The sequence below is a fragment of the Rhinopithecus roxellana genome, chromosome 1, assembly GCF_007565055.1.
Source record: "Rhinopithecus roxellana isolate Shanxi Qingling chromosome 1, ASM756505v1, whole genome shotgun sequence".
In the NCBI taxonomy this organism is placed as follows: Eukaryota; Metazoa; Chordata; class Mammalia; order Primates; family Cercopithecidae; genus Rhinopithecus; species Rhinopithecus roxellana.
The window spans coordinates 169,420,622-169,438,975 of record NC_044549.1 but is presented as its reverse complement, the minus strand read 5'-3'; the positions used below and the strand labels follow the sequence as shown (position 1 = coordinate 169,438,975).

General features: G+C 41.5%; 2 protein-coding genes across 7 annotated transcripts in view; one reads left to right on the top strand and one right to left on the bottom strand.

Annotated features, from left to right (window-relative positions):
* The window catches only part of NKIRAS1 (NFKB inhibitor interacting Ras like 1), a 29,825-nt gene extending 15,373 nt beyond the window's left edge, over nucleotides 1-14,452 (bottom strand). For 2 of the 4 annotated variants that reach the window (XM_010386277.2, XM_010386274.2), the window contains exons 1-2: nucleotides 14,346-14,452; nucleotides 4,974-5,084 (exon numbers count right to left, since the gene is read on the bottom strand). In XM_010386277.2, coding sequence (XP_010384579.1) covers nucleotides 4,974-5,067 — 94 coding nt within the window. In that variant the 5' untranslated portion in view covers nucleotides 5,068-5,084; nucleotides 14,346-14,452. Of the gene's footprint in view, nucleotides 1-4,973; nucleotides 5,085-14,244 lie in introns of all 4 variants that reach the window. The other 2 variants (XM_010386275.2, XM_010386276.2) reach the window with 2 other exon arrangements.
* RPL15 (ribosomal protein L15) lies at nucleotides 14,445-17,196 on the top strand. 3 transcript variants are annotated; one of them, XM_010386278.2, is made up of 4 exons: nucleotides 14,445-14,602; nucleotides 15,275-15,456; nucleotides 15,860-15,996; nucleotides 16,600-16,956. In XM_010386278.2, the coding sequence occupies exons 2-4, from the start codon at nucleotides 15,285-15,287 to the stop codon at nucleotides 16,903-16,905; spliced, it is 615 nt and encodes a 204-aa protein (XP_010384580.1). In that variant the 5' UTR covers nucleotides 14,445-14,602; nucleotides 15,275-15,284; the 3' UTR covers nucleotides 16,906-16,956. The 3 variants fall into 3 exon arrangements, with proteins under 3 accessions (XP_010384580.1, XP_010384582.1, XP_010384581.1); XM_010386280.2 differs by having other exon boundaries at nucleotides 14,577-14,724; nucleotides 16,600-17,196; XM_010386279.2 differs by lacking the exon at nucleotides 14,445-14,602 and adding an exon at nucleotides 15,072-15,090 and having other exon boundaries at nucleotides 16,600-17,196.
* The last annotated feature ends 1,158 nt before the right edge of the window (nucleotides 17,197-18,354 follow it).

The window sequence follows — 18,354 nt, the reverse complement described above, 5'->3', positions numbered from 1 at the left end:
GAGTTTGACACCAGCCTGCGCAACATGGTGAAACCCTGTCTCTACTAAAAATAAAAAAATTAGCCGGGCGTGGTGGTGCATGCCTGTAATCCCAGCTACTTGGGAGGCTGAGGCAGGAGAATCACTTGAAACTAGGAGGCGGAGGTTGCAGTGAGCCGAGATCGTGCCACTGCACTCCAGCCTGGGTGACAGAGTGAGACTCCGTTTCAAAAAAAAAAAAATCACAGGAAGAAACAAAGGGGAAGAAAAAAACAGATTATCTGATGGAGCTGACCTCATGGAGAACTGAGAAACATCTGGACTACGTGGAAAGAACTAGCAAAAGGTATAAACAAAACTAAATAAATGACAAATAAAGCAAATATTAGCTTCCATGAAAACAACAACAACAAAAAAAGAATCACAGTATACTAAACTGCTCAACTGAGAATACAGCTGAGCCTTAAACAACACAGGTTTGAACTTCACATGTCTCACATGAGGATTTTCTTTCTCCTCTGCCACCCGACAGCAAGACCAAACCCTCCTCCTTCTCCTCAGTCTACTCCACATAAAAACAATGAGGATGAAGACCTTTACGATGCACCACTTCCAGTTACTAAATAGTAAATATATTTTCTCTTCCTTATGATTTTTTTTTTTTTTTTTTTTTGAGATGGAGAATTGCTTGAACCCAGGAGGTGGAGGTTGCAGTGAGCCAAGATTGCACCACTATACTCCAGCCTGGGAGACACTGATTTTATTTTATAGGCATTATCATCAAAGAGAGGGTCTTACATCCTTTGCAGTGGCTATTTTTCACTTACATTCTTCTTTTCAAATTTAAATAATGGTAACCTCTTATACATTTCAAAACAACCTTTATTTTTTAAAGCAGGTTTTTTGTTTTTTGTTTTTATTGAGGTCTCGCTCTGTTGCCCAGGCTGGAGTGCAGTGGCGTGATCTCGGCTCACGATAAATTCTGCCTCCCGGTTCAAGAGATTCTCATGACTCAGCCTCCCGGGTAGCTGAGATTACAAGCACATGCCACCATGCCCGCCTAATTTTTATATTTTCAGTAGAGACGGGGTTTTGCCATGTTGGCCATGCTGGTCTTGAACTCCTGACTCTCCTGACTTCAAGTGATCTGCCTGCCTCAGCCTCCCAAAGTGCTGGGATCACAGGCGTGAGCCACCACGCCCAGCTTCTTCCTTATGACTTTAATAACATTTTCTTATCTCTAGCTTACTTTATTGTTAAGAGTACAGTATATAATACAACATATAAAACATGACAATCAACTGTTTACGTTATCAGGTTTAAGGCTTCTGGTCAACAGTAAGCTATTAGTAGTTAAGTTTCTGGGGAGTCAAAAATTATATGCAGGTTTTCAACTGACTGGGGGGGCGGTATTGGCACCCGTAACCCCCGCACTGTTGAAGGGTCAATTGTACTGTATTAATACTGTATTTATATATGCCAGCAGCTCTCCAACTGTGCTCTGCAGATCTCATGAGGTCTCCTTTCAGGGGATCCACGTGGGCAAAACTATATTCATAATAATACTAAGACATTTGCATTTTCCACTGTGTTGACATTTGTACTGATGTAGAAAAGCAATGGTGGGTAAAACTGCAGGTACCTTAGTGCAAATCAAGTCAGTGGCACTAAATGTATAGTCACCATTAGATCCTCTCTTCACCATCTTGTGCTTGCGGTTAAAAAATAAAAAAGCCAGTTTTACTTAAGAATGTCCTTAATGAAGCAATAAAAATCACTAATTTTGCCAGGCGCGGTGGCTCACGCCTATAATCCCAGCTCTTAGGGAGGCAGAGGCGGGAGGATAGCTTGAGCCCAGGAGTTCAAGACCTGCCTGGGTAATATAGCGAGACCCCATTCTCCACAAAAAGGAAAAAAAGAGAAAAAAAAAAAAAAAAAAGACAAAAAATCACTAATTTTATTAAATCTCAAGCATTAAGTATGTATCTTTTCAATATTCTATGGGATTAAATGGGAACTATGCACAAAGCATTTCTGCATACAATTACAGTAACTGTCTCGAGGAAAATCTCTTGCGTGTTTTGAATGGCAAGCTGAACTAGCTGTCACTTTCAAAAATAAGAAATGACAGAAAAACTATGTATTTATGATATTTGACAAACATTTTCTCAAAAATTAATAAAGGAAGCCTAGCATTTCAAGGAAAGTAACTATGATAACAGTATTTGTTGTCAATAAAATTTGAGCTTTCAGGCAAAAATCAGAATTGTATCCATCATCATGAACTTGATAGATTCCCAATACTGATGAAATTGGTAGTGATATTAACAAAAGTGATATGGAAGATGTGCTTATCTCGGCGAACCAAAATTTCCCAAATGACCAATTCATGGTGCTAGAAAACTCTGCTTGGGTAAAAGATCCATTTAAAATACAGGACCAATCAATGAGATTTCAATTTAGTAGAGTAAAAAGGTTCACAAATATGATTTCAGATTCTACACTGCAATAACCTTTAAGTAACCATCACTCATTGAGTTTCAGTGAAATACCAAAGAAAAATATCCATAATTACCTGAAAAGACTATTAAAGTATTCCTCCTACCTTTTCCAACTACACATTTGTGTACGGCTGGATTTTCTTCATATATTTCAACTAAAACACCTCATCACAACAGATTAATTACAAAGACAAGTATTAATAGATATGATAATTGCATTCTATTAAGTTGGACGTCAGAAAATATTTTCTAAAAAGTAAATCAATGCCAGCTTTCTATTTTGAAAATAAAATTTTTCATAAAGTTATTCTAGAATATAATGAGTTTATTAGTGTCATTTAGAAAAATTAAGTAGTTTACAAATGTCTTCATTTTCCTTTTTTTCCCTTTTTTGAGACAGGGTCTCCTAAACTGGAATGTAGTGGTGTGATCAAGGCTCACTGCAGCCTCAACCTCCCATGTGATTCTCCCACCCCAGCATCTCAAGTAACTGGGACCACAGGCGCATGCCACCACGACCACCTGGCTAATTTCTTTCTTTTTTTTTCTTTTTTCTGTTTTGTTTTTAGTGGAGATGAGGTCTTAGGCTAGTCTCAAACTCCTGAGACCAAGAGATCTTCCCACCTTGGCCTCCCAAAGTCCTGAGATTACCAAACTGTGAGCCATCACGCCTGGCCAGTTTTAATTTCTAATACAGTAAGTGTTGGAAGATATAGCCCACATAAACAAAAGCTGTTTGGGCTCCTCAGTAAGTTTTCACAGGACAAACGGAGTCTAAAACCAAAAAATTTGAGAACTACTGACATAGGTATTATAATAAACACTACATATGAATTTAACCACAATTGTTAAACATTATTTTAGAAAAATAGAAGAGAAGCAGAGCACATCAAAATGATTAATGAAAAATAGAAATGTGGACCAGGTGTGGTGGGCCAGGTGCGGTGGCTCACGCCTGTAATCCCAGCACTTTGGGAGGCCAAGGTGGGTGGATCACTTGAGGCCAGGAGTTCGAGACCAGCCTGGCCAACATGGTGAAACCCCGTCTCTACTAAAAAAAAAAAAAAAATACAAAAATTAGCCAGAAGTGGTGGCACGCACCTGTAGTCCCAGCTACTCGGGAGGCTGAGACAGGAGAATTGGTTGAACCTGGGAGGCAGAAGTTGCAGTGAGCCGAGATTGTACCACTGCACTCAAGCCTGGGAGACAGAGTGAGACTCCATCTCAGAAAAACAGAAATGTGCTTAAGTTACTTGCCAGAAATAAATGCTTTGATGATCTCTATTTACTTATCTAACACAAACATCACTTCACTCTAACCTGTAATATCTATCTTCCTTACTAAGCCATGACCTCCAGAGATGATATCTTCACCTCTGTAACCCAAGGCCTGATTACACGTATCATATAGCAAATACTAATAAATAATTATTTGACTCAATAAATGAATAAATGAATGAGGTAGCCCAATTAACAAAATTAAGTCATACTCACCAAACGGCTGTTTCTTCCATTTTTAAAAATCTATATACAGCAGCTCTGGGAAGTCGTGTTTTTTTTTTTTTTTTTTCTTGAGATGGAGTCTCGCTCTGTCGCCAGGCTGGAGTGCAGTGGTGTGATCTCGGCTCACTGCAACCTCTGCCTCTCATGTTCAAGTGATTCTCCTATCTCAGCCTCCTAAGTAACTGGGACTACAGGCATGTACCACTACACTCAGCTAATTTTTGTATTTTTAGTAATGACAGGGTTTCACCATGTTGGCCAGGATGGTCTTGATCTCTTGACCTCATGATCCCCCTGCCTCAGCCTCCCAAAGTGCTTGGATTACAGGCGTAAGCCATCGAGCTCGGCCTTTTTTTTTTTTTTTTTTTTCTCTGAGACAGTCTCGCTCTGTAGCCCAGGCTGGAGTGCAGTAACACCATCTTGGCTCACTGCAACCTTGGCCTCCCAGGTTCAAGAGATTCTCCTGCCTCAGCCCCCCAAGTAGCAGGATTACAGGCATCTGCTACTATGTCTGGCTAATGTTGTATTTTTAGTAGAGATGAGTTTCACCATGTTGGCCAGGCTGGTCTTGAACTCCTGACCTCAGGTGATCCACCTGCCTCAGCCTCCCAAAGTGCTGGGATTACAGGCCTGAGCCACCACGCCCAGTAGAAAGTCATGTTTTCTTAAATCAGTGTTTCTATGAGTTGTAGACCACCATTCATTATGTAAATACACAGGAAATCACACATATACAAAATATATCCATATTGATCTGTCTATATTGGCCATTTCTTTCCTTACCTGTGATAACTTAGAGCAGGCACTCTTGAATTTCAATAACATCAAGACTTTTTTCCCTCCTCTTTTCCTCCCTCTTAATCTCTTTTGGTCCCTCTGGATTATACCTCCCCTTTATGTACCATCAACCATCTTTAGTTTAGCATGACCAACAGAACACCCCTGACAGCTCCCAGAACCTACAGACAAACTAGAGAAAAACAATCTTACCAACAGTATGATTTCCGTAAAGGAGCTGCTCCAAAATTGCAGTTTTCCCCACAGATAACAATCCACAAACCACAACCTTGCAGCCCTTTCCCATCTTCTCTCAGGATATTACTGTGGAGAGAACAGAAGGTCTTTTAAATTGTATACTGTTGAAACTAACCATTTCTTTTTATTTCAGTATTTCAATTTAATAGGTAACACATGCACAGGGGAAATTTTCAAATACAGTAAAGGAGATACAGAATAAGGTATAACCTTCCAAATCCCATTCCCCAGTCTCCCATTTGCTCCCTTAGAGCAATAAGCATTATCAGTTTCTTATATATCTGACAGAGACAATGTAGATAAATATAAGACTTCAGGCCGGGCACAGTGGCTCACGCCTGTAATCCTACCACTTTGGGAGGCTGAGGCGGGTGGATCACCCGAGGTCAAGAGGTCGGGACCAGCCTGGCCAACATGGTGAAACCCCGTCTCCACTAAAAATACAAAAATTAGCCAGGCATGGTGGCACACGCCTGTCATCCCAGCTACTCAGTAGGCTGAGGCAGGAGAATCGCTTGGGAATTAGCCAGGCATGGTGGCACACACCTGTAATCCCAGCTACTCAGTAGGCTGAGGCAGGAGAATCGCTTGAACCCAGGGGGCAGAGGTTGCAGTGAGCCGAGATTGCGCCACTTCACTCCAGCCTGGGAGAAAGAGCGAGACTCCGTCTCAACAAAAAAAATTAATAAAAAAATAAAATACATGGATAGATACGAATACATCTTTGTTTTCAAAAAGAATAAATATATTTTATATGAAGAATATTTCAATACTGATTAAGTCTATAGGAATCCAACAGACTCTTAAATCCTTGAAAGAGACTGCCTACTCATTAATATTTACCTGGAAAAATAAACATTTAAGTAAAAATTTAAGGAGGCATGAGGATAAAATTTTTAGAAAATGGACATGATTTTTCAGAGAAACATGAATGTTTATGTCAGTCTTTTCTCAGGAAGAGAAGAAACTGGATTTTGATAGTCACGTGGGGTTTTTTTTCGGTTTTTTTTTTTTTTTTTTTTTGAGATGGAGTCTAGATCTGTCACTCAGGCTGGAGTGCAGTGGAGAGATCTTACTTCACTGCAACTTCTGCTTCCTGAGGGCAAGCGATTCTCCTGCCTCAATCTCCCGAGTAGCTGGGATTACAGGCACCTGCCACTATGCCCAGTGAAATTTTTGTATTTTTAGTAGAGATGGGGTGTCACTATGTTGGCCAGGATGGTCTCAAACTCCTGATCTCAAATGATCCGCCTGCCTCGGCCTCCCAAAGTGCTGTCATTACAGGCGTGAGCTACTGTGCCTGTCACGTGGGCCTTCTTAGTCATACTTCTTTTTGAGGAAGAATAGACAACACTAGAAAAATTGCCCATGCACAGGACTTCATGACTAAAACACCAAAAGCAACGGCAACAAAAGCCAAAATAGACAAATGGGATCTCATTAAACTAAAGAGCTTCTGCACAGCAAAAGAAACTACCATCAGAGTGAACAGGCAACCTACAGAATGGGAGAAAATTTTTACAATCTACCCATCTGACAAAGGGCTAATATCCAGAACCTACAAAGAACTCAAACAAATTTACAAGAAAAAAATCAAACCCATCAAAAAGTGGGTGAAGGATATGAACATACACTTCTCAAAAGAAGACATTTATGCAGCCAACAGACACATGAAAAAATGCTCATCATCACTGGCCATCAGAGAAATGCAAATCAAAACCACAATGAGATACCATCTCACACCAGTTAGAATGGTGATCATTAAAAAGGAAACAACAGGTTTTAGAGAGGATGTGGAGAAATAGGAATGCTTTTACACTGTTGGTGGGACTGTAAACTAGTTTCAGCCATTGTGGAAGACAGTGTAGCGATTGATTCCTCAAGGATCTAGAACTAGAAACACCATTTGACCCAGCCATCCCATTACTGGGTATATGCCCAAAGGATTATAAATCATGCTGCTATAAAGACACATGCACATGTATGTTTATTTATAGCACTATTCACAAGAGGAAAGACTTGGAATCAACCCAAATGTCCGTCAATGATAGACTGGATTAAGAAAATGTGGCACATATACACCATGGAATTCTATGCAGCCATAACAATGAGTTCATGTCCTTTGTAGGGACATGGATGAAGCTGGAAACCATCATTCTGAGCTAACTATCGCAAGGAGAGAAAACCAAACACTGCATGTTCTCACTCATAGGTGAGAACTGAACAATGAGATCACTTGGACACACGGTGGGGAATATCATACACCGAGGCCTGTTGTGGGGTGGGGGTAGCGGGGAGGGATAGCATTAGGAGATACACCTAATGTAAATGATGAGTTAATGGATACAGCACACCAACATGGCCCATGTATACATATGTAACAAACCTGCACATTGTGCATGTGTACCCTAGAACTAAAGTATAATTTTAAAATTTTGTAAAAAAGAAAAATTGCCCATGCACTTAAAACTGGAAAGAAAAGGAAAATTAATCTCTCCTAGCTTCTCAACTTATATCTAAGTAAGAACAAGGTAAGGTGACATTTCCTTCAATTTTCCTCAAGGCTTTTCTTTCCAGAAGGCAAGGTATCAGAAGTCAAGGCAGAAAGTTAAAAGGGATCATTAAATACAACAGACAAAGAATTCAAATTTCTACATTGCTGTTTGTCATCTCCCACTACCTCCTTCTTTCCCCTAATTCTCTGCTCACCTATAAGTGACCATGCTATAAACCTGGCTAAAAGGGACACTATAACTCCTTGCAGTCAAAAACAACTCTAACGCCAGTCATGGTGGCTCACGCCTGTAATCCCAGCACTTTGGGAGGCCGAGGTGGGTGGATCACCTGAGATCAGGAGTTGGAAACCATCCTGGCCAACATGATGAAACCCCATCTCTATTAAAAATACAAAAAATAGCCGAATGTGGTGGTGGGTGCCTATAATCCCAGCTACTGGAGAGACTGAGGCAGGAGAATCACTTAAACTCGGGAGGCAGAGATTTCAATGAGCCAAAATCACGCCACTACACTCCAACTTGGGCAGCAAGAGTGAAACTCTGTCTCAAAAAATAAATAAATAAATAAAAACAAACAAAAAGAGCTCTAACAATAAACTCCACAGCCAGGTGCAGTGGCTCACGCCTATAATCCCAGCACTTTGGGAGGCCACATTGGGTGGATCATTTGAGGTGAGGAGTTCAAGACCAGCCTGGACAACATGGTGAAAACCTGTCTCTACTAAAAATACAAAAAATTAGCCAGTGTGGTGGTGGGCACCTATAATCCCAGCTACTTGGGAGGTTGAAGCAGGAGAATTGCTTGAACCTGGGGGGTGGAGGTTGCAGTGAGCCGGGATGGCACCACTGCGCTCCAGCCTGGGCGACAGAGACTCCATCTCAAAAAAACAAAAAAAGAAAAGAAAGTTCAAATAAGCATTCTGACAAAAGGGATGCTAGGTATCTTTCGGCACTCATATCCTCACTGGATTGTGACAATAAAAACCCAACACGGAACGCACATGTTTTTTAGAGACCAGATCTTGCTATGCGGCCCAGGCTGGAGTGCAGTGGCTATTCACAGGTATAATCACAGTACACTACCGCCTAGAACTACTGGATTCAAGGGATCCTCCTCTGTTCACCACATCAACTACAGAATATATCTTTGTGTGTGTGTGTGTGTGTGTTCACCACATCAACTACAGAATATATCTTTGTGTGTGTGTGTGTGTGTGTATGTCACCTAGGCTGAAGTGCAGTGGCACTAGTCTCGGCTCACTGCAACCTCCGCCTCCTGAGTTCAAGTGATTCTCCTGCCTCAGCCTCCCAAGTAGCTGGGATTACAGGCACATGCCACCATGCCTGGCTAATTTTTGTATTTTTAGTAGAGATGGGATTTCACCACGTTGGCCAAGCTGGTCTTGAACTCCTGACCTCAAGTGATCCGCTGGCCTCAGCCTCCCAAAGTGCAGAATATATCTTAATGGTGGTGGTATAGTAGTTGTATTTGCACACATGTGTGTTGCACAGCAATACTGTCTTCTACCAACACTGGAAACATTATGCCACAAATAAATTTCAAGTCTTCTCTACTGTATCTTCTCAATCTGTAATTTTTTTATAACCCAAATCACCCACAACACTAATCTCATATAAAAAAATTTAATGCTGCCATTTTTGTAGCATAGTAATAACACAGTATTTATTTTCAGAGTAGTACACTGCACTTTACCAATAGACAACTAGCCATCACTTACATAATACAACCATTATTTCCTTGGTGGCATGCTTCAGATTCTAAATCTTCTGAGAATATTAAATACTGGCTTCCATGAGAACCACTTTTTTTAGGGGACTTTCTTTTCTTTATATATTTTCAACCTAACTGTAATAGAAAAATTCTCAGCCTTTATTTATAAGGGCAGAGCATTATGTAACACTGATCATCTATGGTATGTATGGTATTTCCTTCATCTGCAACAACAACCTATTTTAAAAGGTTTTCTACAGATACCTCTGAATTTATGACACATTTAATGTCACTTCATTGATCAAAGGACTCTCCTCTCTGCCTATTGTGATTTCTTTGCAAGTTATGATACCACTGTATCTTTCTTTAGGAATAATTTTTTTTTTAATAATAGCTAAATTTTAAAAGAAACTGCCATGTAGGCACATGAGAAGAGTTTGAAAAAGAAACTCCTAGAGGATGGGAAAAATGATGACAGCACAGCATAATTCTGTCAGAAAAGGCTGCTGTTGGAATTTAAATCCAAATTTCTCTATTGTTATTTCTATTTCTCTGAAAATCTCTTACCCTCAGTGGAATTTCTAAGTATCAATTTTTACTACTCTCCCTTTCCCGTTCAACTGAAAAAATACGCCTTTATCCACACATTATGCCAATCTTCAAAAACACTCAAAAGAGGCCGGATGCAGTGGCTCACATCTGTAATCTCTACGCTTTGGAAGCCCAAGGTGGGTGGATTGCTTGAGCCAGGAGTTTGAGACTGGCCTGGGCACCACATCGGGACCCTGTCTCTTTGAATTTACATACGCATAAACTCCAAAGGGCAGGCACATACTGTAGCTGAGTGAAGCGGGCAGCTATAAGGAAAAAAACACCCAACGATTAACAGCAACAGGCCCCCTGTAAAAAAGAGGCAAATATGAGTTCTGGGGACTACAGCAAACTGGAAAAATCTGACACCAACAGAAACCTGAGAAATTCAGATATCAAGCTTTCCAAGTACCTTTGGAAGTAATTTTACTATATCTTCTTTAAAAGTAGCACACTGCAGGCCGCGCGCGGTGGCTCACGCCTGTTATCCCAGCACTTTGGGAGGCTGAGGCGGGTGGATCATGAGGTCAGGAGATCGAGACCATCCTGGCTAACATAGTGAAACCCCATTTCTACCAAAAATACAAAAAATTAGGTGGGGCTTGCAGTGAGCTGAGATCACGCCCCTGCACTCCAGCATGGGAGACAGAGCTAGACTCCGTCTCAAAAAAAAAAAAAAAGATAGTACACTACAAATGTACTTTGATCACTCATTGATGATTATCAGGATAATATAATTATCAGGATAACAGGATTAACAGACGTTTGCTAAAAATTATACATTGTTTTGTATTGTGTGTGTATATTAATAAATTGGGGAGTTCACTTTGATATCACCAAAGTCTTCATCATGGGCAAACAGTAAAAGTAACTGAATAAAGGTAGCTCAAAACACTAGCTAAGGATTTTAAGCATTTTTTGGAAGGAAAGTGAAGAGATAGAACAGACCTTATTAAATATTTTACACTATCAAAAAGAAAACAAAGATGAAAAGATAAGTGTGATTAATCAAAGCATGGCTGAATATTGTAGGTTCCTGATTGCCTTCCAAATAGGAAACAATACTACTACATAAAGCAAATGAGTGCCTTGCTACCATCAATTACAAAGCTAAGAATTCTTTAAAAAAAATTAACATTTTGAATAAACAACACATACACAAAAATGCTTTATTTTCTATATATGATCACTATGGCAAGAACTCACATTACAAATAACTGGTTCTCATGCTTATTTTCAGATTTACAAATAAAAACTACTAAAAGTTTGGTTCTTAAAGCACTTATAATTAAATAATTCCTAAACACAATAAATGCACACCACTTCCTGTGAAATATACAAAGGTGGTCACCTGCAGTACCCTGAATGGGCACTGAATCTCATGAACTGATCCTGGGGTAACCAAGCCTCTTACTTAAATCTATGTTTCAACAATTTGAAAGGCTCTGTAGTACATGGATCACCTTTAGGTTCCTTTCAACACTGTGATGCTATGATATTAGAAGTTGCTTATCCAGAGAACACACAACACTGAGGTGAACACAAAAAACAGTAGTTACAGCTACTTGTCACATCCCTACCCTAAGAAACTGCGCAATAAAATTCAATCTGACACCTATCATACCTCATCTGATGTAAATTACTAAGAGAACATGCTTAACAGGCAAGATCCAGGGCAGTCTTAAATACTTATTGCTTTATTTTCCAGGCTAATCAATAACGTTGCTAGAGAATAAATACAACATCCTCTCTCCAACTTGAGACTAAAAAAAAAAAAAAAAAAACAGAATAAATATGTGACTTGGTCCATTCCTGTGAAATGCTTTGTCAATATTCTCTTTGAAAAGCCATCAGAAACAGCTCCCCAAAACTGCTGGTGCTTCTGTTCTTCCACGTAAGTGGGTCATTCTATTGTTACAAGTAAAACACAACTTTCTGATGCAAACAGAAAAACAATACCAAAACACTGTTAACATCATAGGAGAGATGTCATAAATCTCTAAAAATACTGTCATGTGGGGAAACCACCTACACTGTGTATTTACTTATGTCAACATTATGCATGGTGTGGAATACTTTCACTTATCCATATATGAATATATTTACATACATAAAAATATATTCAACAGGTTTTGCACACAATATTGCACAAAAGAAAATGTAATAAGCAGATTCTAGTTTACCATTCTTTTATTCATTTACCATACATTTAGTGAGGGCCTACCGTCATGCCAGCTATCAGGGACAAACTAGGGGGCAAAAACAGAAATCATCCCTTGTCCTCAGCAATCTCAAAATCAACTGGAAACACAAATCCAAATCTTGTAAAACTGTTAACTGAGAAACTACAAACTGAGAAACAAAACTGCAAACCTGATTGATAAAATTAGCAGTGATTATTAACACTACTAGAAATTTTTTTTCCAAATGATTCATCCAACATTTTTTATTTTATTTTTACTGCTCCTTACCGAGTTGGACTACGCCCCTAGGCAGTGCGCCTAGAGTAGCGCATTCAACTTTTTAGTCAGTCATCCTCACTGTTGAAATACACACAGGGCTGCACTGCTTACCATTTTCATCACTACTGAAGTGGTCTGGGTGAGGCACCACGTTCTCTCACCTGGTCTCTCAAAGACATCGTAATCCCCCAAACCTGTGAATATGTTACTTTACATACTCATACAAGAATTTTGTGGGTGTGATTAAGAACTTCCATATGAAGATATTGTCCTGAATTATCTAGGTGGGCCCAATGTAATCACAAGTGTCTTTATAAGAAAGACACAGGAGTGCTGGAGAAGGCAGAGGGTGTGACTGGAAGATGCTCTTTTGCTGGCTGTGAAGATGAAGGAAGAAGTCAGGAGCCAAGGAATTCAGGCAGGCTTCATAAGGTGGAAAAGCCAAGGAATAAATGTATGTTCCCCTAGTACCTCCAGAAGGAACACAACCCTAGTGACACTTTGGTTTTAGCCTAGTGAGCTTTACAGATTTACAGACCTAGTCCGATCTACAGACTAAAAGACAGTAAATTTGCATTGTTAGTAACCAAGAAAGTTGCTGAAATTTGTTACAGGAGCAATGGAAGACTAATACAATTTCCTAAGTAGTCTCTCTGCTTCCATTTTTGCTCTCCCTTTAGCCTCAAAAGGAGCAATCCTAAATTATCTTTTTAAAATGTACGCCATATGAAGTCATCCTTCTGTTCAAAATCTTACAATGAGATCCAAAGTCCAAGTAAGACCCTTCACCTCTCTGACATCATTTCCCACTTTCTCCTACTGTGAAGTTCAGCCACAGTGCTTCCCTGCCGCTCCTCGATTCACCTTGCATGCTCCAGTCTCGGCATTCTTCCCTCTGCCTGAATCAGACCCCTACTCTTACTCCCAGACTCCTATCCTTGAGGTCCTTTCTTAAATGTTACCTTCTCTAAAAGACAACCTGGACATTCCAACCCAAATTGCAAGCCCCATCCCCTAACACTCCCTCATCACTTCCCTCCCCTTACCGTTTTTCCTTAGCATTTACCACCAAACCCAATATACAGCTTACTTCTGCTTACTGCCCGTTTCCAAGAAGGCCAAAATTTCTGCGTTGTTTGCTGCTGCATCCCTAGCAACTATGCCTGGCACATATTAGACACTTGATAAATATTTGTTGACTCAATCAATGTACCAGATGGAGACACTTAAAAACGTAAAGCTGTGATTTAAAAAGAAAGAAAAATATGACGTAGGAAAAAAGATAATCAAAACCACTACGATTAAGAGATAACGATTCTTTTAAGCCTTTGCCACATTCGAACGCAGAATCTGGAAGGAAATTAAAACCACATGACTATATCAAAAATGAAAATATTCTGGAGAAGCAAAATAAGCCAGTAACCCATTTCTTAATTTAAAAAACAAAAAACAAAAAACCGAAGCGCAAAATGCCAGCATTTTCTCGGCATTTCTTCCCTAAAACATTCACACCTGCCAAACAGGTCTTGGCAAATAAACATTTGCTTTTCTGAAAAACTGTGTTTCTGATGTTAGCAAATTTGGGATGAAATCCGTATGCAGAAAAAGCGCCGAGCCGCCCGCAATCCAACCAGTCTGTGACCCTTTTTTAGGACAAAATCCCTGGGAGCTGGGGCCTGCGGGAGCTTCACGCAATCTGGAGCTGAAGGGACACAGCGAGCGTCCCCACGCGCGACGCCCCTACTCCGTGAAGGCCTCTCTGGGGGGCTGGCGAAGCGTCAGGGGGTCTCTCAGCGCAGCGCTGGGGCCCAGATTTCTGCGCCTGTCGTGCGGAGGCCAGAGAGGGACAGCGTAGCGCGGAGACGCAGAGACTCCGCGGGAAGAGAGCCCGCGGTGCGAGAAATAAACCTGTTCTCTCCTCTGACCTCAAAGACAGCCGCTCACCGCGGTACGCGGTCACCGGCTTTGGAACCTGGACCTCAACTTGCCTCCTCTCGCGGCGGGACAGTCACCGACGCTCGCTTACCGAGGCCTCGCCGCCAACTCTCTCACCCCTGGCCGCTCAGGATGGAATCCTGCGGAGCAGCGGGTGGGACAATAGGGGCGACTGCGCCCCACTCGGCAGAACTCCGCCCACCAGGCGCGATGCTGGAACTACATGTCCCATGAGGCTCTGGGAGGCCGCAGTTTTCCACCGGAAAGAGGTTGGCTGAGGTGGGGGAGGAGCCCAAAAGGGATTGTGGGAGTACAGCTCTTTCCTTTCCGTCTGGCGGCAGCCATCAGGTAGGCTGCTTTGGAGATCTTTGCTCTTCCATCCGCCGTTGATCGTGTTCCTCTTCAGCCATCCAGGCCCGGGGACCCTGCGTCCTCCGAGATAGGTCTCCCTCCTGTGCGGCCAGAGTTTGGTCAGGATGCGGGACAGCGAGGGGGGTGGAGAGGCGGCCCCTGGGGCGGGTTGAGCGAAGATGTGATGGCGGCGCGAATTCGAGCTGGGCCCGGATCCTGGAGGAGGCGTGGGGCTGACGAATGGGGCGCCCGGGACAAGGCAGCCTAAAGAGAGGCTGCTGGTTGGGTGGGGTAGATGCAGTTTCCTCGAGAGTTAATTCTCGGCGGCCGCAGCAGTACCTTGTCCTGTTGTGTCAGCTGCATCTCCTTGCAGGTTCCCCTTGGGGACGCCGCCTGCCGCAGCCACCCGCCCCCTTGGTGCTAACCTCTGGCTCTGTTCGTTCGCCCCACCAAAACGTGCGGAGCACCGCGCCGGGGTTGCGGAGGTGACTGAACGCGGCTCCGTGGGCGCATCGGTGGGGGTTGGGCTAGCTGTCCTCCGCTGTTGGTGCAGAGCCATTTTCATTCCCGGCGGTTTCCTTGTGCTTGTTGAGGAAGTAAGATGGACGAGTAGGGTCGTCGTATTGTGCTTCAAGCGGATGATATTTAATACCCAGTTTGATTTCACAGGTAAGCCAAGATGGGTGCATACAAGTACATCCAGGAGCTATGGAGAAAGAAGCAGTCTGATGTCATGCGCTTTCTTCTGAGGGTCCGCTGCTGGCAGTACCGCCAGCTCTCTGCTCTGCACAGGGCTCCCCGCCCCACCCGGCCTGATAAAGCGCGCCGACTGGGCTACAAGGCCAAGCAAGGTACGTGATCGACTGCCTGGATGCTAGGATAAAATTGTATTCCAGGAAAGTTGGAAACCAGCTGGTAGGAAGACACTGCTGCCCCAGTGTCTGTCTTCTCATAGGGCTTTGACAGAACATAGCTAGCAGCACTGGTCAGTTACTTTATGCACTTGTTGTCTAAAGTGGCAAGTGCGTCAAAGGTTACAAATCTGGATGAATTCAGACTAAAGCAAACAGTGTGTCTCCCTGTGTGAGTAACCTAAGTACATTGACAGACTGGGATGTATTTTATTTTTTTCCATTATATAGCATTAACTTACTATTGAAGTTTCATTTTTGGTGGTGTTAATGACAAGCCATTGAGTCTTAAGCCTGATGGGCTTCCTGTAAAATCACTAATTTTGTGTGTGTTTGTGTGTAGGTTACGTTATATATAGGATTCGTGTTCGCCGTGGTGGCCGAAAACGCCCAGTTCCTAAGGGTGCAACTTACGGCAAGCCTGTCCATCATGGTGTTAACCAGCTAAAGTTTGCTCGAAGCCTTCAGTCCGTTGCAGAGGTAAATGGTTTTGAGTAGCAGTTATATTGAATACTGCCTGGGGACGGTGGGAGAGACATTTAAGCAACTCTTCTGATTGTACTTAACCTGAGCTGTCACGTGTATAAAACAGGGTTTGTGATTTTTACTAATCTTGGTAAAGAGTAATTGCTTGAAAGACTTGTCTTTGTTTCAAATGCGTGTGTATATACTGGAAGTACTTGTGGAAGCTAAGCATTAAAGGCAAGAATATGCAAAAGAGACCAAATGTGGCCTGCAGAGCCTAAAATATATACTAGATATTTTTAAAGCTAAAGGTTGCTGAGCTCTCAGTTGTATTGGAAAAAGATAAGGTCCTCAAACCCTAAATTTTGTTACCCAGGTATTAGTAAGGAATGGAGTATTAAGAGGGAATGATGTGTTTCAGTCTATATTTATGCGTGTTTTAGCAAGTTTACTTTATCTCATTATACTTGTGATAGTCTAGGGAGAGATGCTTAGTGAATACTTGAGTAGTAAAAGACTCCTGTCTGGTGGTGAACTAGAGTTGAGAATTAAAATTCTTTCTGACTTGCTGCTATAGGCAATGTGGGAGACTGACCTTGGCCTTTTTTCCTATTCTAGGAGCGAGCTGGACGCCACTGTGGGGCTCTGAGAGTCCTGAATTCTTACTGGGTTGGAGAAGATTCCACATACAAATTTTTTGAGGTTATCCTCATTGATCCATTCCATAAAGCTATCAGAAGAAATCCTGACACCCAGTGGATCACCAAACCAGTCCACAAGCACAGGGAGATGCGTGGGCTGACATCTGCAGGCCGAAAGAGCCGTGGCCTTGGAAAGGGCCATAAGTTCCACCATACTATTGGTGGTTCTCGCCGGGCAGCTTGGAGAAGGCGCAATACTCTCCAGCTCCACCGTTACCGCTAATATAAGTAAAGTTTGTAAAATTCATACCTAATAAACAATTTAGGACAGTCATGTCTGCTTACAGGTGTTATTTGTCTGTTAAAACTAGTCTGCAGATTGTTTCTTGAATGCTTTGTCAAATTAAGAAAGTTAAAGTGCAATAATGTTTGAAGACAATAAGTGGTGGTGTATCTTGTTTCTAATAAGATAAACTTTTTGTCTTTGCTTTATCTTATTAGGGAGTTGTATGTCAGTGTATAAAACATACTGTGGTATAATAGGTTTAAAATAAATTCTTTAAGAGAACTGAAACTAGCCCTGTAGATTTGTCTGGTGCATGTGATGAAACCTGCAGCTTTGTTGGTGATGGCAGTGCTCTGCTGGTTTACTTTCAAGTAGCTGGGTTTTTTTAGTTTGACAGGTACACTTTTTTAACTGGGCTTTAGAAAATCTGGGTTAGCCTGAAGAAAATTGCTTCCGCCTCCACAGTACCATTTTAAATTCACATAAAAAAGGTGAAAGCTCCTGGTTCAGTGCCATGGCTTCATGTAATTCAATGATCAGTGGTAGTGGTATTAACACTGGTGTGTTTTGAAATTGAATGTGAGATAAAATTAGCCTTAAGATTGGTAAGCTAGCAATGAATGCTAGAGTGGGAAGCTGGTAAGCCAGTGGCCATTAGATAAATACCTTTCAAGTGTGAGAAGTCAATCCTAAAATATTTTAACTGTAATGCTAATTGTGATCATTATGAATCCCTTAAGTCACATTAGGGGGGAAAGTAGTTGACTATAAGTACCTCATTCTTAGTCCAGTCAGTCTTAAAAACATCTTGGGTTACCCATTCTGTGCACTCCCATAGGCTACAGAAAAGGTCATAAGCGCATGGTTTGCAACCGTATGTGTTTTGTGCAAGCAATTCTCGTGTTCCTGGCCAAACTACCCTAAAAATCCTTACCATTCCACAAAGTTGGGCCATCACTTGTGCTCCCACTTTGAGTATACCACCACACTGCATTTCTATTTCTATCATGTCTTCCAGGAGACTAGACTGTTTCCCAGGGTGGATTTGAGTATAAAGAAAAGGTAGACAAGGAATTGCCCAATTCTAAATTCTGACTTTACTGACTTAAATTTAAATGCTCGTTTCTCTGAACCAATTTTCTCCGATCTTCTCTAGGGGTTTCAAAAGGCTCAGTTAATTGAATTCCAGGAAGTACTCATAGCAAGTTCATAGAAGTTCTTGAGACCTAAATTTCTTCACATACACACACAAAAAGCTCTTAAGTCATACATTTTTATTGTGTAGAGGTTGTTCAACTAAAGGAATAAATGTCTATTAAACTAAAAGAAATGGACTTTGTTATTTTTTGTCATCTAGTGCTAATGTACTTTAAAGCAAACCAAATACCCTAGCCAGCAAAAAGGCATCAAAATGTGATTATAGAAATAACATAATTTGAGGTAGCA